The sequence below is a fragment of the Merops nubicus genome, unplaced genomic scaffold (genome assembly GCF_000691845.1).
Source record: "Merops nubicus isolate BGI_N331 unplaced genomic scaffold, ASM69184v1 scaffold26010, whole genome shotgun sequence".
Lineage (NCBI taxonomy): Eukaryota > Metazoa > Chordata > Aves > Coraciiformes > Meropidae > Merops > Merops nubicus.
Window position 1 is genome coordinate 709 of NW_008582573.1, and position 24,235 is coordinate 24,943.

The 24,235-nt window shown below is 36.4% G+C and overlaps 1 protein-coding gene across 1 annotated transcript in view; it reads right to left on the reverse strand.

The window, feature by feature from the left end:
• Positions 1–452: 452 nt before the first annotated feature.
• LOC103770851 (dedicator of cytokinesis protein 9-like) overlaps positions 453–24,235 on the reverse strand; it is a gene marked incomplete at both ends in the record, with an annotated part of 40,304 nt that continues 16,521 nt past the window's right edge. The window contains 13 exons of the mRNA XM_008938132.1: positions 453–663; positions 2,727–2,873; positions 3,679–3,714; positions 4,363–4,482; positions 4,794–4,916; positions 9,492–9,598; positions 11,408–11,465; positions 13,154–13,369; positions 13,508–13,621; positions 14,261–14,443; positions 14,758–14,895; positions 18,859–18,974; positions 22,819–22,955. Of these exons, the coding sequence (XP_008936380.1) occupies positions 453–663; positions 2,727–2,873; positions 3,679–3,714; positions 4,363–4,482; positions 4,794–4,916; positions 9,492–9,598; positions 11,408–11,465; positions 13,154–13,369; positions 13,508–13,621; positions 14,261–14,443; positions 14,758–14,895; positions 18,859–18,974; positions 22,819–22,955 (1,706 nt within the window). The remainder of the gene's footprint in view (positions 664–2,726; positions 2,874–3,678; positions 3,715–4,362; positions 4,483–4,793; positions 4,917–9,491; positions 9,599–11,407; positions 11,466–13,153; positions 13,370–13,507; positions 13,622–14,260; positions 14,444–14,757; positions 14,896–18,858; positions 18,975–22,818; positions 22,956–24,235) is intronic.

Consider the following 24,235-nt stretch of genomic DNA (forward strand, 5'->3'; position numbering starts at 1 on the left):
TTCAATGGCTTATAGCAAAGAGAAGTGAGCACAGGGAAGGGCAAAGGGGGACATGCAGACAATCCACCATTAAAAAAAGAAAATTATTATTATTATTAGAACATAGTCATACCCTCTTTTTCCAAGAGGATTAAGAAATAACACAATGATAGACATATTCTCAGATGGTCATTTATAAGTGTTTGTCTATCACATTTTTGAGTGTTATTTTCAAGTATGCACTAATTTAAAAACGTTGCTTTGTCTAACTGTATTTTGGTATAATTTCCAATTCTTGTCACCTCCAACAGTCACGTCTGAAATCCAATGGATTTTTTCTAACAATGTACACAACATATAGAAAAACATAGCATCAAGAATTAAACAAAAAAAATTAAAGAGAGCAGTTTTTTTTTTTAAAAATAAATAAAAAAGCAGTTTTCTTTTAAAGGAAATTTGCATTCAGTCAGTACCTGTCAATATAGTCCGTCGCTTACACTGTTCTTCCACTCCTCCTTGTCTTTTACCACCTTGAGTAAAAGGCATCTCAAACATAAAGCGACGAATGTTGTGAGTCCTTTCAAAATCTGTTTTCCTTTCTTGCAACTCTTTCTCTTCAAAGTAGGGAGTTACATGTGTAACTTGAATATATGCGTATTTTGAATCTAAATCCTTAGGATTTACCTTAAAAACACGACAAAAAATGAAACAGTGAATAAAGTAGATTTAATTGCAGTTGCACAACTATTAGAAACTAAATTTGGTCTCTCGACCCTTAAATGATTGAAAACACAGGAAATGTTAATGCTCTCACAGGGCTCCTGTGCACTCAGTTTCTAACTACTGGGGAGATGCTGCAGCCAGGTGTGTCCCAGCATGTTGTGGGTTTGTATTTATTTTTTTTTAAATATTCATGGATAATTGCTGCATGCAGAACTGCAAATAAGGGCATAACACAGAGTTATAGCCATGATTAATGCTGGAAGGCACAGACACAAGAAAGCCCAGCAAAATATACTTGTCCTCCATGACTGCTGATGTGACAGTAGACTGGTGACCCAAAACTGCCAGTGATAAAAAAAAGTTAATAACTAAAAATAAGCCTCTACATTGTAAATAGTTCAGATACCACCTTCAGAAGGCATTCCTCCCAACCTGTCTCATGCCTGACACCCCATGAGGGTCTAAAAGAATATACTGGTGGGAGCAGGGCAAGCTGAAGAATTCACTATTCAGTTCATTTTGTTTTGTGAACTGGATGAGTAAAAGCCTCATGGACTGGCAGCAACTAGTATCCAGTACCAGTAGATAAGGTCTCAAGACTTCGCCCAACAGGGTTTCTAACTGGACCAAGGAATTTTTTGTGTGTGTGTTTTTTTTTGTTTTGTTTTGGTTTGGTTTGGGTTTTTTTTGGTTTGTTTGTTTGTTTGTTTGGGGTTTTTTTGTGAATTGCCTCAGCCCCAGGATAAAAAGGGGGCCCCAAACCTGTGCATCTTTTTCTAAAAGCTGTTGCCTACCACTTTAGTCCCACACCAAATATTGATGTTATCTCTGCCTAGTTCTGAGACATTTCGCTTTTATAACCAAAGTTATACAAGAAACAACAATGGAAATATACCCATGAAGTCACCAGGTTAAGTCCTGGAGCAAACAGCAAACACAGTTAAGGAGCCTCTGCTGTTATGCATTTTTATTGCAACATGCTGCTTGATTCTATTTTTTTATTTTTTCAATCTGGTATTTTTTTTAAGATTATTGGACTGGAAGTTATGTAGTCATTTATGTGCTCATTCTGAGACTGCTGACTGAAAACTTTGTTCCCTACAAATGCTGACAAAAACAGGCATCACAATTCACGGAAGAGCTGCGAAAAACAGAGATTCCAATATAAATCTCTTGCCTTCCATGGCAAGAAATCTAGGCCTTAAGTCCTCTTCTCCTTTTTAAAGTTTCAATACTGCAAAGCCCACCACTGTTGTGCTTTCTGGCCGAGAAGCACAGAACTCTGTGATCTTACCAGTACAATCAAGGAACAGAAGAGACAGGAAATTATAATATGAGAAAGTCACCATAAAATCTGAAGCCAAACAGAAGTTCAAAATTGGCTGAGGAAGGTAACAAAAGGAATGCAGAGAAGCATCTTGTAAACTATGTGTTCTTCTGAGCTTACGGAATACTGCAGTACTCTACAGATCACCAGTTTTGGAGCTTTTAATTATAAAGGAAAGAATTTTCTGTGACAAATCTAGTTTTAAACAGATGACTTTATGTGATTTTTTTTTTCCCCCCTACAGTTTACGTGTTCATAAAAATGAACAGGCTCAGAGACACAGGCAAAGGATAACAAGAACAACCGATATTGAATGAAAATGTTATTTACATTTGGCACTTTTCTCAGAACATAGTTTGAACTCTGCTCTCGAGGTGCAGAAAAGGGAAAAACCTCCAAAGAATGACAATGCATAAACTGGCAAGAAATATAGCTGAAGTTAACACCTAATATGATCATAATCCAAATTTGTTCTAAGATACGTTATTTTGAGAGGTAACACTATGGAAGTTAAGCTTTTTGATTGCTCGTAAAGGTAAACTTAATAGCAGATGATATTTCTCTCATGCCATTCAATGAGCAGAGCTTTTAGACACACATTTGTGTGTGCCAAATGAGTAGCAGTGATCCTGCAGTACTTCATGTGGTTTGGTGGAAGCAATCTATTAGAATTTTTTAGAGAGAATAAACATCATACTTTGCCAGAATCTTGAATCATTTTGACATTTTCAGATCCAAATTTGTCAGAGTAGAGTTTTTGGAGCCTTTGGGAAATTTCTGAGAGAGGCGTGAGCTTTGGCTCTTTATAGATATATTCCTTTCCATCTTCATCCTCAAAGAAACCCTGTAAAAAACAAAGTAATCAAAATCTTGGCAAAAGAAAAAACACACACACGGCAATGATTAAGATGAACATAACATGTGTGGTTCAAAGCAAATATAAACATGTAACATCAGGCTTCAAGCAAATGTAAATAAAGAGAAATGAAAATCTAGAGTAAAAAAGGTTTCCTAAGAGAACAAAGAGAACAGAAAAATGTAATCATCTGCTACAGAATGAGTGAAAGACAATGGAAACACACAGTTAAAACTTTACAGGTTTGCTGTAATTTTATGGTGTGCCAAGCCTTTGAGATAACTTTTCTTCACTTTTAAATAAAAGTGAACTTTCAGCACTGTTTCACTTGCCAAAATAGAAACCTTGGTGCCCAACAGGACTGAGTCTTAAGTAAATATTTTAGCAATGGTTTACATTAAAATAATCTGAAAATTTTATATAGTAATAAAAAATTAATTGCAGAAAATGAAATTTATGTAAAAAAAAATCTTAATTTTATGCTGTACTATATTGACATCCACTTCTTTATTTTTATTACATAAAGCATTCGTTTTAAAACCATAATCCAATGCAAAACAGAGTCTGCGGGAAGTGAAACAGGTCACTGGTTTAAAACAACAAGCCATGTCTGAGTTCATGTTTGAAACCAGAAAATAAATATTTTTGTCATAAACGAAACAGACGAAATAGAAATGCACAAGGTCTCATGTTTAAACACAGGCTAGATTGACAAAAATACCCACACCAAACTAGGGTGAAATGCAGTAGTTCTTACTGCATCGCTTGCTTGGTAAGCGGTTACTGTAATTACCTCAACATCTGTTTCACTGTCTGTAAACTGGTATTGCTATAAAGTCATAAAAGACAACAGAATACAAGTGAAGTTATACTGCTCAGAGTATTTTACAATTCTCCATGCTCAGCTGAACAAATAGCAACTGGGCTATGCATGTAGTGTGCTACTCGTGACACCAGGCTGATACGCATTCTAGACACACATTAGAGGATGTGAAGCTGCCCCATACACAGCCAAAACTTGGGTTCCAAGCATGCAATACTGATGCACAGAAAAGAGTGACTTGCTCTCTAAATGGAACTTAATGTTACTTTTTTGAATTGCAATGGCTATTAGTGCAGACCAATCTAAGAAGCAGCCTTGCAAACCGCACTGTAGCACTACAGACATTAAGTTGATACGTTGCTAAGGACTGACATCATAGGAAACTTACCGCTGCCTTAAGGTAGTAAATAAAAGAAGAAAAAGAAAAAAAAAAAAAAGGCAAAAAATTTACTGAGGAAAATGAGGAAGAACCATTATCAGAATTGATAAATATTTTAAACTAAATTATTGATGGTGTTCAAATATTTCTTACAGAACACATTTATTGTACTTTTTGTGTCCTGGTATCAATATAGATGATGAAATAGTATACCTTGTAAAAGTAATTCATGTTTTTTCTTGCTGTATAGAGCAGGCAAATGGACATTAAATAACACTCACCTGTCCAAAGAATGCTACCCTGAAATAAGTTCCCAGTAGTCTCTTGCCCGTATGTATCACTTCTGTCACTTTACTGTATGCTCGATGAAGAGTGTCATACAAATGAGCAAGCCTCTAAAAATAAAACAATCATGGGGTAAAAGAATAATGCAGAACTTTGCTGTCTCAAGCCAACAAAGCTGACTGAACAGCAGTTATATGTTTAGCACTTGTATCAGAATCACAATATACAAGATTAATTTTTATTTATGTAATGATATGTAAAGAAAAAATGTTTATAATTTAAAATTGAAACAAAAACATCAACAAATTTGTATTTCACTTGTAATTTTAACTGTTCTGTGATGTCCAATCCGTCACACAGTTAGACTGGAAAAAATTGGATCTTTTTTCTTACTCAAATTTGATTATGATGAACTTAGTACCTCAAAATCTCTCCGTTTTTCATAAATGGGAATTATAAGTTTATATATGTCAGCAATGAGTTCGTAGCGTTCTGCCTTCCAGAGTCCATCAGCACACTGTTCCAACAATTCCATCAGCACATCCTAGATTTGGATACACATTTGAAAAAGTAGAAGAATTCAGTACTCATAAAAAGCACAGCAAAAAATTGCACTAAAGTTCTTCCCAATGAAAAGGGAGAGCTTGCCTCTAACCAAAATTATCTACATATAGTATTTTAAATTATTGTGGCAATCAAAAACTTCTGAAAGGAAATAAACCAAAACATAATGGTCAGAGCATACACATGTACTCTTTACATTTATCACAAAGAGCATTGTTCTTTTAGAAAGAATGACCTTTGAAGTCTACAAATGACACCTGTGTGAGGACCCAAGGTCTTAGAGACCCTTGTCTTACCTTCTAATGCATTTTTTTTCAAAGTATTGTTTCCTTGGGGTTTTTTTGTTTTGCACAAAGCAGGTTATTTTTAAAAGGCAGCTACACAAACACTTGACTGCAACGCTTCTGAGGGAAACCGTCAAACAAATTACATCAACTATAAAGCAAAAAGATACAACACCAAATCTGTACTCAGATGTAATTATCAGTAGTGGAGTTTAGTACACTTGGTTCAGAATAACAAGACACACAACAGGGAAGCTGAGAAATCCTGACAGGTCAAAACAGCGTTCACAAGTGCCACAAGAAACCACCTTGGCTTTGCTGGGCTTGATCCCAGTATCCTTGTAGCAAGAAGACATTTAAGGTTGTTAAATAGGAACTATCCTTACCCACACATTAGAATGGAAGAATATATTTTCATTAGAACAGTTCCATGATAGAGTCTCTTCCTTCATTTGACCATATTTTTTTTTTGTTTTCTGCATATTTAATTTCTTCTACTTCATTAAGTGTCACAAAACTAAGGCAGTGTTATTACTTTGCTCTAGTTCTCATAAATTTAAAATGACTTGTCTAACTTCATTAACTTGGTTAGAACAGACAATTTTCCAGATATCATGGTACAGCTTACAGCTCCTGTGACAAAGCTGTCATATACTTGGCCACAGCCTGAGCATGACAGAATCACTGTGAAGAAGCCCATTCCCATCCACATACTCCAAAAAATCTCGGTCCTCTTCAAACATGTCTGGAGCTCTAAGAACCTCCAAGAGAATCCAACTCTGAGACTGAGAGGTGTCAGAAGACATGACATTTCTACTTCCTGAGGCCACCTGGTACCAGTCTGGCATCAGACTGGTGAAGCCAGAAGCGAGAAATAATGCCTTTTATCCTTAGAAGGGATCCAGTGCTACTCTAATCCCCTCCTCCCTTTGGCAGAGGACTAAAGAGAGCATAAAGACATCACTAAGAAAAGCCAACTCCAATAATGAGAGCAAAAAGAGACTGCAAAATGCTACCCTTACCTATGTGCTGCAAGGGTCCCTAAAACATTTCCTCCTTTCCCCAGTCATTATGGGGCTGCACACACTCCCCGTATCTCCATCCTCAGCAAGCAGGCAGTGAGAGCAGAAAGCCCAGTGTCACTGCTGGACCAGAGGGATGTTCAACAACCCTGTTTTATACCAGCAGTTTTAACTTGGACACCAGAGGTCATCCAAGTGCAGCAAAGCAGTAAAATTTGGTTTGCACACAGAAAAGAAACACAAAGAGCAAGTGCTTCATTTGGGAGAGCTGAGAGGAGGGAGGAAAAGCACTCAACACTGCTGGGCCACCCATCTCAGAGACTGGCCATTCTCATGGGAAGAAGTCTTTACCATATATCCAACCGGAGTTTCCCTTGTAACCTGTGAGAGCAGCCTCTATTTCTCCTATGGCACACCTCTTAGAAGAGTCTGAATCTTCCACTAACGTCCTTAGGAGTTGTCTTTTTCCAGTTTGTTGATGCCTCTCCTGACTTTGAGGGGTGTGTGTGTGTGTGTATAGCACTGGGCATAAGATTACAGACACCACAAATGCCAAGTAGAAGGAGCAAACCCCACTTTTGTCTACCAATCTGCAAATGAGAATAATTCCTCTCATGGAGAGTCATAGCTAAAAAGAGACCAGAAAAAAATATAGGAAGGTAGAGACTGACTTCAGATTTGTGGTGGAGATGCATTCTGGCAGAGTTTATTTTGGAAAAAAAATCACATTTGAATTAAATTGTTTCCAGCCTTAATCTGCATGAAATCAGTCACCTGCTACAAGCCTGTTAGCCATAGCTCTGATCTAGCATCAGAGCCCAGATGGATTGCTTACAGCAAAGTCTAGCATGGAAAGGGTATCAGCTTCCAGGCTTTTACTTTCCTATTTCTGATACCCAGAAGATTTTTAGTTCTGCAAGGAGAATTTGACTTGTGCTGCTGAATGGGCTGTCTGGGTAAACAGCTGTTAAATGGAAGGAACACAGTACTTAATTAAAAGAAAAAAACAAAAACAAACAAAAAAACCCAAACCAAACAAACAAACAAAAAAAAAAAACCAAAAACAAAACAAACAAAAAAAAAAAACCACAAACCAAAAACCCACAAACAAAACCAAAACCAAACCCAAATATACAACCACAAAATTTTGGTTTTCCAACTGGCTAGATTAAGCAATGATTCAGGGCCTGAGAAATGTCTGAAATGTCTCAGGCCCTGGACTGAGACAGAATTCTTTTAAAATGAGAATTGAGTATTTAAAGAAATTCAATCTTTTAAATGTGAAACTACATAAAGTCTTAAGAGAAATTTCACTTTATTAGGAAGACTTGATATAAACTGGAGAATATAAACTGCATTTTGCTTATTTTAGGGACATGGAGGGATCCTCCCTGACCTCTCACACTTGTAATTACTCTTTCAGAGATTTAACTCTAAAGTAACTGCATATAGTGAAATCTCAAGTCTTAAGAAGGAAATTCCACATGATTCTTGCTACCACGTATAGGAAGAATTTCCATCAGATCATCAGTTTGCTCATAGTAAGATACAGCTTGAAAGATACTTTCTGATTTCTGTACCTAATTCATCTGTCATATTTGGTTTTTTTTTTTCTTAAGACTAATACAGTTTTGCTTACATAAAGGCGTACTTCCTTCTTAAGGAAGGGCGAGGAAACACCCTACCTGTTTTGAAGTACTTCTGTTAAATACTGGTAATCTTAATTTATCCATGATTTTTAGTCTACTAAAACCTAAACTGTTCTTCCCTATTATTACTTTTCTTGGGGTGAACCATAAGAAGTTATTGAGTACTACACAGTTAAGTTTAAAAAGAGTTGCATGCAGGGGAAAATGGAATTTGGCAAGTTTTGATCCTTTTGCAAGCTCCACAGGCTTATAGTTTCACTCTTGGCTTACTTTCATTCCATGGAAATACTGAGAGATGGAAATAAATTTGCATAGGGTTCAATGACCCAGAAAAAAACCCCTATATTCTTTTTGCAGGGACTGGTTAATTAGAAAAAGAATAAAGACATGCCAATTTTAAAAAAGATGAAAGATTTTAGCTCTGACAAATGGTTTGCCATTGACAAGAATTTCTAACAAAATTTCCATCAGCAGTAGTCACCAGGAACCCACCTCCTGTCTCACAGAGTAACTTACATTATGCTTCAAGTAACATGCTCAATTCCACCTTGGATCAGAAGAATCCGTGATTTAAATATAGCACATAGATCCAAAAAAAAGCAATCTTCTACTGGGTGTCTTTGGAACTAAAAAGCATTATATTTCTCATTTCAAGTAGTTTCAAATCCTGCCTTTCCAGGAAAAGGCAAGTTAACTAACAATTTTTGTTTTAAAGCTGTAAGAACAAAGCAATACCAGAGCATAGGAATAAAATACAGGCACCCTAGGCCTAAACCACTAAGCCTTTGGTCTGTTCCTCCTAAATCTGTCAGTATAGCCACAATTTGCTCAGTCAGATAGTTTTGTCATACACCTTTGACATATACAAACTGGAACACAAACAAAAACCATTTTTTGTTACGCAATTATGCTTACACATCAGGGATTTTTCCAACACAGCTTCTGCAAGTAGGAGTCTGTGTCCCCCCTCCTACTTACACTGGCAAGCGCACAGTGTAGACATAGCTCTTTATTAGCAATCTTTTCATATAGGTTTCTTAATAGTAAAATTTCATGTAGAGTTAGCACAGATGGATTAGCAAAGACAAAACAAAGGAATGAAACTTAAGAAGAAAAAAAAAAGGGCAGAAAACAAACCCTGCAAAAAAACATTGATGCAAATGTGGTGTCAGTAAAACTACCTTCATTGTCATCACAGGGAAACTGCAGAGCAGCAAAAACCAGTGAATACATTTTCATGATTGACAACATAGTGACAATCTAAATCAAAGTCAGTTTTAAAAACCACAGATCTTGTTAACTCTGATAAATAAGGCACATTAGTGTTCATTCTGTCAACTAGCTTAAAACCCCATTTTACTTATTTTATTCTAGTACTGGTGTTGAAGTGATGTGCTAGTGCTTTATTTAAACTATATGTATATAGGAAATTCTCTAAGGCTCACAGAAAATTTTATTTCAGTTTTAGGATAAGAGCAGCACCAAAGAAAACAACTAAAATATCCATCTTATTAGTCAGCCTCCAGACTGAAACATAAAACTTGGAAAAGCAAACAGCACTTCAGTGTGCATCAATTCCAGCACACTAATGTTTACTTACTTCATTGAAGTGAACATCCTGCATTCCAACATCCTCCATCATTGAAGCCTCTTCATCTATATTAGGTGTGATGACTCTGAAAGCAGTACACCCTTGCCTAAACATCCCTGTCATTGAAAAAGAGAGATAAATTTACTTTGCTCCACCAAGATAACGTTAGGTCATTTTGTGATGCTGGATAAGGCAGAAGCCATATTTCAATATACTTGCCACCAAACTAATGATTTTTTAAAAAAATACAGCCTCCCACTGCATGACTAAAATACCAGAGCTCACATTATTGTTTAAGTATAAACAGGTTTTAAAATGCCACAAATGTTAGTATCTGGAATCTTACCTACCAAAATAAGTGTCTGAATCTTCTTATTTTATCTTAAGCCTGTGTCTAATCTACCCCACCCTAAATCTAAGGCAATCAAGACTACTTGCACAGTATTTAATTAAACTGAAGCCGTGCTGGAACTGTGTACACAGACCAGCTTCCCCCATCTGAACAATATGAATGGACACAAAGTGATTGACGGATGGATGACAAACCAGATTATTCAGCTGTAGATACAGGAAGTCAATCTATAAACAAGAAAAAAAAAGCCCCAGCAACTTCAATTCCTTTACTGAAATGAAGTAGTTAGCAAAAATGGACTTTAGAATGCTCTAACATGAAACCTACCTCTTTTACCCATTCTCTTTAGCTCTTCCTTATTATATGAGACTGCTGAATCAGGAAATCAGGATTTTTGGCAAAAAACTATTAAACCCTCAAGAGCATTCAGTAATTACTGAATACAGAAGCACAGAGACTTGCTCATATTTATTTCACAGATGATTCCTACAAAGATTCTTTCTGCTCAGGTGGGAGTTTGACCACAGGAGGTTTTATTGAATGATTGTCTCAAATGCACAGTTTTATTTTGCTCCTGGACATAACCACAGGCAGAAGTTGGACCCTCTATATTACTGTGAGGAAATAACTCTTATATGACAGTAGACAAAACCAGCAGGTCATTCATGGAATCACAAATCAATACAGATTATTTCTAGTTATCAATTAGTTGTTATCAAGCTTCCAAGCGGACACAGTAACTTTGACAAGCAGCTTAGTTTCAGATTTCATCTCAAGCTTCTGAAATCACTGAGGCAGAGGGGAGAGCCTGTACAAGTTATCTGGCAAGAGGCACAAAGGAACAGAGAAAAGGCATCTTGTAGACCAGTAACTTTTCTTCATTTTGAAATGCCACGAAAAGGCAAAACTACAAAGCTGTGAACATGAATTTGTCTGCCTACAAAAACAAGACATTAGCTCAAAGTCATAATCAGTCTTAACAAATTTCTGAAATTTTCTTCTAGAGATCTATTTTTCTTAATAAAAGCCAGATAATCTTTTATTTTCTCAAATCCCTGATTGAGAACTGTCCTGATGCTATAGGTGAAAGCTTGCTAACCTCTCTCAAGGGCCGTCAGAAACTTGCTTTTACAGACAGCTGCTAGCACAGAACGCCGAGACAGGCGAAGCATTCTGAGCACTATTACCACTGACTCAGCATCTAAAAAGCTGCACATTCATTTTGACTTCTCTGGCAATGGCAGGTATCCCTACATACAGTGAGAGACTACTTGTTGAACAAGAACATTCACCAACGAGTCTGCTTTGGAATGGGTCTGACTTCAGCTACAAGCAGCTCTGGAATAAAACGAAATTTTTTTACTTGCCTAAAATTTTTACTTTAGCGTCTTCTGACATGCTGCTTGTTAGGTAGGCAAAAACACTCTTACATACGAGAGTATGCTGACTGGTTAGGTCAGAATTTTTAATTTGGCTAATGCTGAAATACCTACAACTTCCTCAGGGAAACTATTGCTTTTCCTAAACTGTAATTTAAAAATATAAACAATAAAGTAAGATTTCAAAATCATACCTTTTCGTGTGAGGTATTCTGCAACCAGTGCTGCTACATGGACATAGCACATTGCTGCCTAGAACAAAAACAGTAAAGATCTTATAAAATCACAGTGATAATGGAACTACTAAACATAAGGTACATAAGAAGAGTCCCAGCCCAAGATAATTTCTTTGGTTTTCCTTTTTGCTGCTTCCCAGGAGATGTCCTGTGACTGGTGTAAGAAATCTACATCTCATTTATACAAAACAGTAACTTTGCAAAAGCACTCTCTCCTTTGTCAGAGCACTGAGTAGCACAAACAGCAGCACACAGAGTGACCACAGATGACAAATTACCAGGTAGGAACACTATGATGTAATAAAAACAGGTAAATCTCTTTTTTTAAGTATTTTAAGTGTTATGTGAAACAAAAGAGCTACTAATTACTCAAGATTTGGTGGTTGTTCTGCTAACCTGCTTTGTCTGCCTCTTGGCTCCAGACCAAGAAAAATGTAGGAAAAAAATGGTTACAAATCAAAGCAGCAAAAGAAAGAGAAGAGATCTGAACTATGAAAGGAATTTGAGGGTATTTGGTTGGTGTAGTCTGGAGAACAAGAAAAAGAAGATGGGCAAAGTGGTCTTCAAATACTTCAGATGTTTTACAAAGTTGACACCAATCACTTTTCTCCACAGAAAGGAGAAAAAAGAGCCAAGATTCTATTTTTACTAAAAAGAATTAGGCTTACAACAAAGTGTTATTACAACTGTAATTCTCAATTGAACAGTTTACATTTGGAGGCTGGAGGACCTCAGACACTGAAGGTGAAGTAAAAAAGGTAAGTCTGTCAGAAATTCTCCACAATTCATACTTTGTATGGGGTTGGGCTTGGTGATTTTGAGAGTTCCTCAACTAGTCATATAGCCAAAGATTCTAAGTTTTTAATTTAAAAAAAATTAATTAAAAACAGGCCTGAAAAGGACTAAAAGAACTTGATTTCTGACAGAGCTGGAGTTGTTTCCTTCAAAATACAATCTAATGTTGCCACTACACAGAAGAAAAGAATCCTAGTACTAAGATATCAGTAAGTAAAATAGCAGCTACCATTTCCTGGGGATATTTACTTGCTTACATGATACTAAGTTTAACAGACATGTTTATGAAATTCAGTGATGTCATGCAACATGTTTTACTTCCAGATGGAAAAAACTTCAAGAAAGAGACAAAATCCATTCTGTTTCCTGATAAAATACTTACATTAGGACACAAAAATCTCCACTCCCAACTCTCCTTTTCACTAGAATTAAATATTACAACAACACAGTGAAATCAGATAGCTTGCTTGCTTTTTTTTTCCTAAAAAAAAATTGAATTAATCAATTTTAAGACCATTAGGGGCTTATTAGCAAGCAGTCTGTAAAGACAACTGGAGAGGAATTCAAGGAGTGGCTTTAAGTGTTTTAACAACTGATAACAAAGATATCTTTTAGCAGTCTTCCATGGTTTGCATTGAGTATTCCTGGCTTAGTAGCATGTCAGCTACAGGAGTTAAACATATACCTTACATTAGTAACCAGAAATTACTTACAGATGTACTTGGGTGTGGGGTAATGGTGACATTGGGTAGAACAAAAAAAACCATAACAACCACTGAAAATAATCTAGCAACAATTCAAAATTTATTCAGACACGCTTATTATACTACATATAGTGCATTCCATTCCAAGAAAGATAAGGTTAAGCTTATTATGATGCTAAAACTAGTTTGAATTTTTTCCTCTTACCTCTGAAAGATCTCCATTTTTAACATGGATCCGTGCCATGCTGTCTAACCATGTCTTCCTTAGTTCAGGTGTACTAGCATAAGACTTTGCCAAACTGTACTGGAGGTCTACCAGCATTTCTGGATCATTCTCATGCTCCTTCATCTGAGCTGTAGCCATCAGTACTGTACGAATCCGTTTTGTTAAATCCTTAACATCAGAAGGGAATGTAGTGTGCTAAAACATGGAGAAGTTAGGTTGACATCTGTCTTTTTCTATTCTTTGCATAATAAAACGGTGAAACAATTGCAAAAGATGCTTTGAAAGAGTCTTTGAGTATCTTTGTACAGTATGGAAGGAAGAATAATTACAGACCTTTATAATCCTGTCATTATTGGCACAATTATTGATGATGGAAAGAGACTGCTGAAATCTAGTTCCTCCAATTCCAACAACATCAGCAATTAACTGGCTTACTGAAATAATAACCTTGACAGAAACAAATGTGTTGTTAGTGCATATTTCATTACATACTCTTGAGATGTATCTATGAAGCAATTACAGAGGAAGTGTTGTTCTTTTTAATTGAAAGATTATTCCCTTGTGTAAAGTTATACTTGATTTTTTTTTTCTCCCCAAAGTTACCTGCACAATAATATAGGCAAGAAAAAACAGGCTTGTGTAAATTTAATGCACACACATCCTCTGCTCTAAAGACTGACTGTGAGGTGAATGAGCCAGAAGTCATAAAAGGAGTATACTACTGTTCCCAGTTTTGTCAGAGCACACAATTTTCCATGTGCTAATTTTAGACTTTTACGTGCTTGTTGCATTCTTTTCTTCAGATGCAACAAAGTATGCCACTTAACAAGCAAAATAACATCTACAAAATGGAACACTGGCTACGGACAAAAACTATTTTCTACAAAACAGGTCCATCCAATTGTTTCTAAGTATTTCCTTGTGCCAAACATACTTTTATTGCCATCCTCTCACTCTTAAAATAGTACCAGCCTTGCTTGAACCCCAGGTAGTTACTTTTGTCTTTATCTGACAGGGCTTTGCACACTTGTATGCCCCTGTGCATCTACAAACACAGTATTTGAAAAATGAAGAAAGTATACTAACTTGCAGATGTGTCCTAACAAAAGACTTCTTCCCTGTGTAATCAAAATTATTTCTCATTAAGAAGTACAGTAACTGTGAGGCGTCAGTACGAATGGAACTCAGTTTGGAATTACAATACTTCAGAATTTCATAGCACAGTGCAGAACACATATCAGCTCTACCTTCATAAAATGTAGAAGGAAACTGAGGAAAAAAACAGAAAAGAAGTTATAATTAATAACTAGCTGCAGCTTGATAAAATAAGCCTGTCAGGAAAAAGAAAAAATATTAACTCCTCCAAACTGTGGAAAAAACAGATACAGTTGGTTAATGACAAAAAAAGTCATTTGAATTGCTGTAAAAATAATAAGTTTTTCCACTCTTGAGATCAGATCAGTCCTTATTCACCAATTTTAATTTGGGATTTCAGTTCTTAATTTTTTACATAGTATATTGTTAACTAAAGAACTGGATGAGTACTAATTATAATTAGGACTAATTATTTTTACATTTCTTACCTTAAAAATAAGTGCCCTTAAAGCAATGAAGACATTTTTCAATGCTGTTTCAGACTGATTCTTTTGAAGGAAGCAGAGGTATACATCAAATACTTTCTTCATCAGTGGATTATGCCCGTGATCAGTCAGTAGTTGATTCTTTAAATTGATAGTAAGAATTTAAGAGTTTTGTACAGTGATACGTTTATATTATTCTAAAAGCATATACAGACCATCCAAACACAGGAAATGAAAAAAAAAAAACAATTTGCATAATATTACCAGGATGTTTAATACAAACATCTCTGAATTCGAATTAGGTATTTCTAACATTTCATTAATCTTGCTTATAAAGAAAGTGTTGGTTTCTGAATAGACTTATAAAACAATTCTTTTTCACAGCTGTTAATTAATTACTATTAACAGTTCTTTGAGAGGAACACTCAAAGTATTAACACAATTTGATCACACTGGCTTTAGTGGCTCAGATAGAATTTTCTCATAGCAGTACCTCCAGCTACAGTGCTCTCAAAAAGCCCCCCCCAAACCAAACCTCCACCATTCACCACCTTTTGTTACTGTCGTAAAACTGAAACCAAAAGGGCTCTTAAGGACAATGTTACTATTTACTTTTCAGAGCTGTACCTGCATCAATATTCCAAAGCTCATTCTGGGGCATGCAATGCACAGGGCTACTCTTGACTCCTGTAATGCCAAGAGCTGCCTTCTATCCAAACCTTTTTTTTTTTTTAAAGTCTAACCTCCTCCAATTTTTCTAGCACGAGTACTGGCTGTGCAATCTACTTTTAACAATTCATATTGCTTCTGTTTTGCTCTGGGGACCACTTTTCTCCCTTTGTCCACTGAACAAAAGCACTAAGTTCCTATGGGACTCTAGAGTGAAACAAGGTCCCTTCTCTTATGAAACACCAAAAGAGGTGAATCAACTCAGAGACTGCTCAATCCAGTCCAGAGAGTCCAGAACTGAGAAGACCATGTTAAGTATTGCTCCACTCCTTCTTGTTACTATACACAGGCATCCAAACAGCATGCTACAAGGCAGCTCCATTATTATCTCAGGTAAGTTTTAGGCTAGTATTAACTCAAAGAACTTAATTTAACAAATTTTTAAAATAGATCCCTGAGGCCCAGTATAGACCTAGGCTCTTGTAGGATGCATTAAGCTCTCTCAAACATGGAAGAGATGACTTTTTTTCATGGAAATGCAGGAGAAATTCTCCAGACTAAAGAACTTTAGCATAGCCCTAGGCATCTCAGATGTTCCTCAATATTAAAAAATGGAAGGATACTGTCCTCCATCAAAAGCTGTTCTGATAATGTGACTTGCAGACCAGATTAACTCAGTGTGGTTTCAAGCTTTGCGAGTGAATAGCTAAAAATGCTTGCAGGAGACCAAAGATCTCCAAATGCTATGCAGTGAAGCCACAGGCAGGCCATTTTAGAGGAATCTAGACATAATTGGTTGGCTAAAAGCCACTCAGCATATTCAGTTATAGGAAAGAGTTTTATCTCTTGGAGCAGATGTCTATAGATGACCCAAACCTCAACACCTAACTTCAAGTTCTAAAAGGTGGTACAGGCTTACCACTTTCAGAACTACAGAAAAATAACAAAACATCTTACAAACCCCTACTCTCATGAGGAAATTGGCATCATATTCTTTCTTCCCATGGCCCAACATCAGAAGTAGGTAGTTCACTAAAACCACCTAGAGTAGTAGGAATTTGCACAGGAGGAGTTAAAATTCTACCAAGAAAGAGCTGTAACTTGTGATTTTCCTGTTGTAATAGATAAGAGGGAACTGCATCCCCACTAGTAAAAGATGATCTTGAGAAAAAAATAGGTTGTCTTGCCTTCTGTACAATATGCTAATTCTGCTCAAAAAAAGCAGATTGCTATCACTACTCTAGTGGCCCTCTGTGATTGAGTGACTGCATCAATGGACAAGGGAAGAGCTATGAACATTGTCTACCTGGACTTCTGTAAGGTCTTCGATATGGTTCCCCACAACATTCTTGCTACTAAATTAGAAACACATTGGTTTGATAAATGGCCTGTTAGAAGGATAAGGAATTGCCTGGATGGCTGCATCCAAAGAATTACACTCGATGGCTCAATATCCAAGTGGCAAGCAGTAACAAATGGTGTCCTTTAAAGGTCATTATTAGGATCAGTACTATTTAATATTTTCACCCATAACACAGACAGTGGGATCGAGTGCAGCCTCAGCAAGTTTGCTGATGACACCAAGCTGAGTGGTGCAGCTGCTTAGTATGCCATCCAGGGGGACCTTGACAGGCTTGAGAAACAGCCGTAGCTTAGCTTGCTTAGCATAAGTAGCTCAAGTGCTAGTCAAAGTGCTACTTGAAGCCTTAGGGTGCAAGTCATAACTTAGAGACTGATCAACTTGGGCTGAACTCAGTCACAGGAAGAACAGCCAGGAGTAGTTTTGCATGACCCTCATACATTATAACTAGGCTAACATGATGAGACTGTGTAAGTAATATTAATGAAGACTTTCTGCTTAACAATATGAAGTAGACTGATATGATCAAAGAAAGAGGAACTAGAATTCATGCAGATAAAGACAAGGGACTATTCTACCTGGAGTTAACAGAAGAAAGATAAGTTCCATGTGCAGATGGAGCAAAAAGATTATGAAACTGCGTAAGTAAAGTGGCCAAAACTCCGGTCATCAGAGGACAAGTAACTGTTAAATAACTTTTTTGGACAAAAGACACATGCTTGTCAGGTGAACAGGTACATGAACAGCTTATGTAATAGATTGTGAGGCTTTAAAAAGTAGAGGGAAATAACCGAGGGTGTCCCTTGGCTCAAACTGACCCTGCTGCTGTACCGTTCCATCAAATGATTTATTTTTATCAGATTTGATGCCTACGACTTTGCTTAGTTCCAAGGCCCAAAGCCAGGGTTTGGACTGCATTGCCTTAACAGCTATAAAAAAAAGGTGTTTAAACTCCCAGCCCTGAATGAGGGTTGACATGTGGATGATGTCCACAACCAGGCAAGAAAGACCTTCCTGACTGGTTTTCACCCAGGGCTTGGACAGCCGTGGGTGGGAAGCAATTTGGAGACCATCACCAGGTGCTCCTGCCTTTGGCATTAACATCAGGTGTCCTGCCTCCAAGTCAACAGCCTAAAACCTGGCTCTGCCTACAGTGGTTTGGGGGGAGCTTATCTACATAGTAAACATACTATGTAGGATCTTCAGTGACTGGAAGCCCCCCCCCCCCCCAGCTGCCTCCTGTAGGCAAAGCCCTGAACAGTGGTGGGACATCAGCACAGCTGGGAGCAGAGGAAAGAACAATAGCATTATTCTTTGGCCACACAATTGGAGTTGGACTGACTGCCTGGGTTCTCGGTCAATTCGCCCCTGCTTCCATTGCACCCAGAATTTAAAGTGAATTTATAAAACTCTTTATTGCACTAGATTGGCCACCTTGGATCCTTGGCCCATCTTTTAAGATCGGAGGAGGGGATACGGCTGGTATGCTGCTCAGTGATGATATTCTTACTGGGACAAGCAGTCAGCAAAAGGACAGGACAGTAACTGATACAGCTAAAAAGAAGTCTTAAGACTGGACAAATTAAAATAACGTTACTGAAAAGGAACACACAAATTATTGTTAATTAATGAGTGACTTAATATAAGAAGCAGCCAAGTTCAGCATAGAAGTCTGATAGTGTCCTATTATGAATTATGGTTTTGCCATACAATAGCTCTTTAACTCCATATGGCCTTTAAAAGAGAGTTTTACCACTAACATTAGGTAGACACTGAAGTTTCTATGAATATTTTTATGAAGTTGTGATGAGGAAGGAGCTTTTCCCATAATTACTGATGACCAATAAGGAGTCTGTGCAATGCATAACTGAAGCCAAAGCATTTTGCTGCAAGAGATTATCAGCTTTTACACAACACAATAATGAAATGGAATGCTAGAAACACTAAAAATACAATGCTGTATTACTACACTACAAAATACAAATATAATTTTAAAAATGTTAAAAAAAAAAACAAAACAACATTTTCTCTGAAAGATAATTATGGGACATGTTAACACCAAGTCAAGAACAAACCTTAAAAGCCATTGTGAATAATGACAGAGTATCCAGAATTGTAAGGCAAACTTCAGTGGCAATATTGGCTTCAAGTAAAGACTGGTGAAGAACATCTGCATCTGAATGGCCATAGCCTACAGAAATTCCAAATGAAGTGTAAGTGCTGGACATACTCATTTAAAATGCTTCTTATTTCCAAAACACTTGCTGAACTAGGAAAAGATTAACAAGTAAAAAGCCTGGCAGAAGTTAGTATTCAATATAGGAAAATTCATATGCATTTAAATATTTTAAAAATATGTGTGTATAATTATTCTAACAATTTCCACAAAATCATGAAATGTATTAAGTACAAATGTCAATAATAGAAGCATTATACAACAGTTAAAACAATAAATACCTGATGTTTCATACATATGTATACACACGTGTATATAAATTTATAGTTATATATACACAAATATAGTCTTAAAATAAGTACTGCAGCAGGATGAAGTTACAGCTGAAAATGTGTAATGGTAATTTAGTGATGTTACAATGATCTCAAAGTCAACAAGTCAGTCATCATAAAAATAGAAAACACTAAGAGTTGAAGGAATGCAATCATGTACTTGTATGCAGCTGAAGACTCAAGCATTTAATTCTGCCCTGCAGCAACACTGAGCAATAACTCCACATTTAATCAAACTATTTTGTAGCTTCTAGCTCCATACTGTATTTAAATAATGTAAAAAACATATCCTGCACCTGCACACGTTACAGTATCTTGTTTATTTTCCCTAACATTGATCTTTAAGAGCCAAATTGACACATGTCCTGGTTGCTTTCTAAAATTTTGATCTGGATCATGTTGATAAGCCAGATTTACAGTCAGCTTATCCTCAATGAATCAATGTCAAGCATGACACACTGGTTGAGACCAAGAGAAGAGCAGAAGAAATTACACATTCTTTTCTAATGACACCTGGCCACTTCCTTCTGCACCTTCTTGCTTCCCTGCCTGAATTATCCATGCATAGCCATAACCACTGGTTTCTTTGCATTTATATACTCTTCCTGCTAGGAAGTATACATCCCTTTCCTATCATATTTGGCATTCTCTCTGCCTCTATCTCTTTCTCCTCCCACGTATTTTCTCTGCAGTTGCAATCCCACTACAACCTTCACCTCTGTAGGGATGAAAAGGAACAACTGGCATTTGGAAGCAAGATCTAACACAACTGCTATTTGAAAATATTTTTCTTTTAGGAGAAGTGTTCTTTTCCCTTAACAAAATTAAAACAAAAATCCTTTTTCAAAGCAGTCACCTGTGGGAGACCAGAAAACTTTGTTAGCCTGTGGTTTCAGTAACACTGAAGATACCAAGAGATAACAACTGTTTTGAGAACTGCACTGAGAACAGAGGAAACACCCTTCAAAGAAATTTGTTTTCTCTTCCAGTTAAGAAGAAAGGTGAAAAGTTTATTATAAATACTAACTAGAAACTGTAGTCAATGGACAGGATTCCAAACAGTTCAAATTTTGTTCTTCATGTAAACAACTTATAACAAGCAAACACGTCATAGATTGATTACTCTGCATTATTAATAGAGACACAAATCTTCAGCAGGTTGTAAACTTAAGGAAATACTCAATTTTGTTGAGTTGAAGACTGACTTAGCAGTGCTTTCTCCATATACATGCCAAAACCCACCCTCATTCCTATTTGCTATTATTTCAGAGAAGCTAATATTGTATTCTTCATGTATAACTGATGTGCTGGATTCTATTTTTCACATGCAACTTAAAAAGAAACTGTGGAAGTACAATTACCATGTATAATATGGACATCTGCATGGACACACATGAACATCACCCAACACATTCACACTACTCAGGGTAACTGGATTTGAAGCCATTTAAGAACACCAATCTCTACTGACTATGAGCTTGACAATGACCATATACTGCTGTTACAGATCAGGGGATATCTCTTGTATTTCAGTAAATTTGCATGTCACTATTCTACTGAGCATCACCCTTTCCTCCAGCCCTAACACCACACATAGAGACCTACATTCTTGTAGTTTGTGATGAGATGCTTTAGAAATCTGAAAAAGTGCCTCATTTCTCTCATGCTTAAACACAAAACTATACTGAAATTCATAAGAGATGTGAAGTATCACACTATCACTTCAGTTCTGTTCCTTGCTTAAATGATTTGAAAGGGAATAATTAAGTTTATAAGTTGCATTTATAGACAACCATCTTGTCAAAGAGCCATGATTTTAGAAACTAGTAAAGCACCTATTTCCACCAGATACATCTTTCCTTTGTGTACCTACAAGATTTATTCAAGTTCCAAATACTAACTGGATACACAATACAGGCAGACTGACAACTATACAAAACTAAAAGTTAGACAAGAACAAAGATATGAAAATGAATTTCACATTTAGCATGGCTTTTACAGCAACATTTTCACTGTGTAAAACATTGGTCAATGCAAGGTGTAATATCCTGACATTCATTAAATGTCCGACATTAAAAGAAAAAAAAAAAAAGTATCATTGTTTTACTCAAAGTTATCTGAATGAGACACCTTCCTTCATAATTTCCTTCAGAATTTCCTTCAGATAGAAAGAACAGAAAGTTTCTTTTTACATAAGCATGCAGTTATAAAAATCTTTCAGCTCACTGTTTCCTAAAAATCAGTAAACTTTGCCAAGTTCTGGAAGTTCAAAATTTCTTTGCATAGGGCCCAGAAACAGTCATGTTATTGACATCCCAGAGATGATTTTTTTTTTTTTATATATCAGTCTTTATCTACTATGCTTTTTATTCTACTGAAGGTGTAGTCGCAGTGTAAAAGCTCATTCTTTTATGTATCAAAAAAACATCTAGAAATGACTATGATACAGCAGTAACAGAATGATTACAAGAAAAGAACAATTTGCACAGCTACAGTTTTCTGACATTTAAAATGAAAGAATTGCATTTCTTATATTTAAACAGCCATGAGAATGCATTTATAAACAGAGATTTGGTGGGGTTGGTTTTTTTCCCAGTTTTCCACTGGATTACGTGGCAAGTCTTGTGCAATCAGGCTCTGTTGCTTTGTTACAGACAATGAGCTAAAAGATTTTAAGGGACAGTTAGATATGCTTTGGGAAATAAAAGGATGAACACGGTGAACATACAGTTAACAAATAATTGCTTTACTGCACACAACTCTTTCCAGTAGCAGCATTGTATTTTACTGGATTAGTCAACCCATTTCATCGTTTTTTGAAGCTGAAACTTGAAAAATGGTGCTTTAGAATACTTTACATAGAGTACTTTTTGCAATTTAAAAGCAGCATGTTTAAAAAGATAGGCCACAAGCAGATTTAGTTTTCAATACAGCAGTCTTATACAAGCTGACTTCAACCTGATTAAGTCTTACCATTGTCTACAGAAATTCCAAGAATACTTGATATCTTTCTCACACTGAAAACAGAAAAATCACTTCATTATTGGACGCTTTTTCACTTCCAGACAAACCAAATCATGGGCTTCACAATCTCTGCAGAAACTCTAAGAAACTTATTTCTCCTTAGGGAATGTCAAAACATGGAGATATGGTCACACTGCATATTTTTACTTTTAGACTAATCATTTATAAGCTCAAGTGAGGAAAAAATCCAAAACTTAATAAATCAAATAGGAAAAAAGTAAATTTTTCAACTATGTACAACATGAAGTTGAAATGCATAGAATTTTTAAAAATTAAAATAAAATGTTAAAATATGCTGTGGTTAACCATGCTCCGTGTTATGGCATCAGCCAGCATTGATTGTTCCATCATAAAGCAGGGAAGAGACCATTGACTGATTCCAGCTACTAGTTTGACCTAGAACAGCAAAAGTCATTGCAATGCACTGGTGTGGCTCTGGGGCCTGGATCTGGTGTTGTGGTACTGGCTGACGAGGATGAATGTTACCATGTCATGAGACTTACTGTGGTTAAAAGTGAGAGAGTTATCCAGGCTGCTCAGCTGCTGCAATCTGGCATGCATCATTCCTGTTCTGTTACGGGAAACAGGCAATGTCTGAGATTTTCGATCATGAACTATGGATCCCAACCCCTCCTGGTTCCTGCAAGATGGGTGAAATGGGATAGAAGCAAAAGTTAGATATGTCAAACTGCAGCAAGACAGGAAGTGTTAGTTAAGCACATGAAGTTTTATAGAAAGAATTATAATGCCACCTATTTGCTGTTTTATTTCTAAAACAAAAATAGGTAGCTTACAAAAAGCATCACAGCAAACTCTTTCTTAAAACCTCAAAGCATGAAAGCAAAAGCACACAAGCAGTCACTCTTGAAGTGCTAAATTTACTTCAGAGCTTTGGAAACCTTAAGTATTTTAGAACATAAATATTCTGAGAATATTCAGAACCCAAAATCAAATCCTCTATTTTGATTGTAAAAGTTTTAGAAAAAATGTTAGAAGTGCACACAGTGGTAAAATTAGCATACATGCAACAGGAGAGCAGGAGTTAACTGAGGGATTATCATGTACATCTTACCCAAGCAGGAAGGGAGAAGAGCCATATACTTTGTTAAACTTGCAGCAATCAAGTGAAGAAAACAGAAAAGTGATCTGTGTTAGCAATCAGTACAGGCTAACTTCCTACTGTGTACCACCACCAGAGCTGATGAAAAATGAAAACCAGTGCCTGAATTACAGAACTCCTTGTTCCCTTCCATTCTCTGTCATTTCTGTATTTTAAGAGCATGTGCATTGGTTGTGATATACTTCAATGTAATGACAATGTGAAAGATTCAAAACCTACAGTTACTGGGAAAATTCAGTATCTCTGCAGACCACCAGATGATTTCTATGAAGCTTAATGTTTTTAGCATCAACATGCAGTACACAGACTAGGTAATCAGTAAACAAAAAGGAAGTGTGGTAGTCTTCTCTACAAACCAGTCAAACAAATTAGTTCGAAGAATTTTTACAAAAAGCCTGAAAATTAGAGTTTGAAGTAAATTTAAACACAAGTGTTAAAATCAGAACCTTAAAAAAACCAGCTTTTTTTAAAATTTTTTTTAGGGTACGTGAACAGAGATGAGTTTTCTCTGAAAAAACCTCCAAGGAGATAGTCCAGTTCGTCGTTTGTACAAACAGATTCACATAGCATTAAAACTGAATTTAAAAGCTAACACTTTAGTTAGAATGCTTTCCCACCCAAAGTCAGTAACAATTTTCTCACTGAGTTCAAGAGGGCCAGTATTTCAAGCCTACAAGTTTTGATTGTAACAGTATTACCATGTCAACCACAGTATAAGGCTTAAACAAGTTGCTATATTTTACTCTATTAAAAAACTACTTTGCATTAAAAACAATGTTAATGCAAAGATATTCAAATAA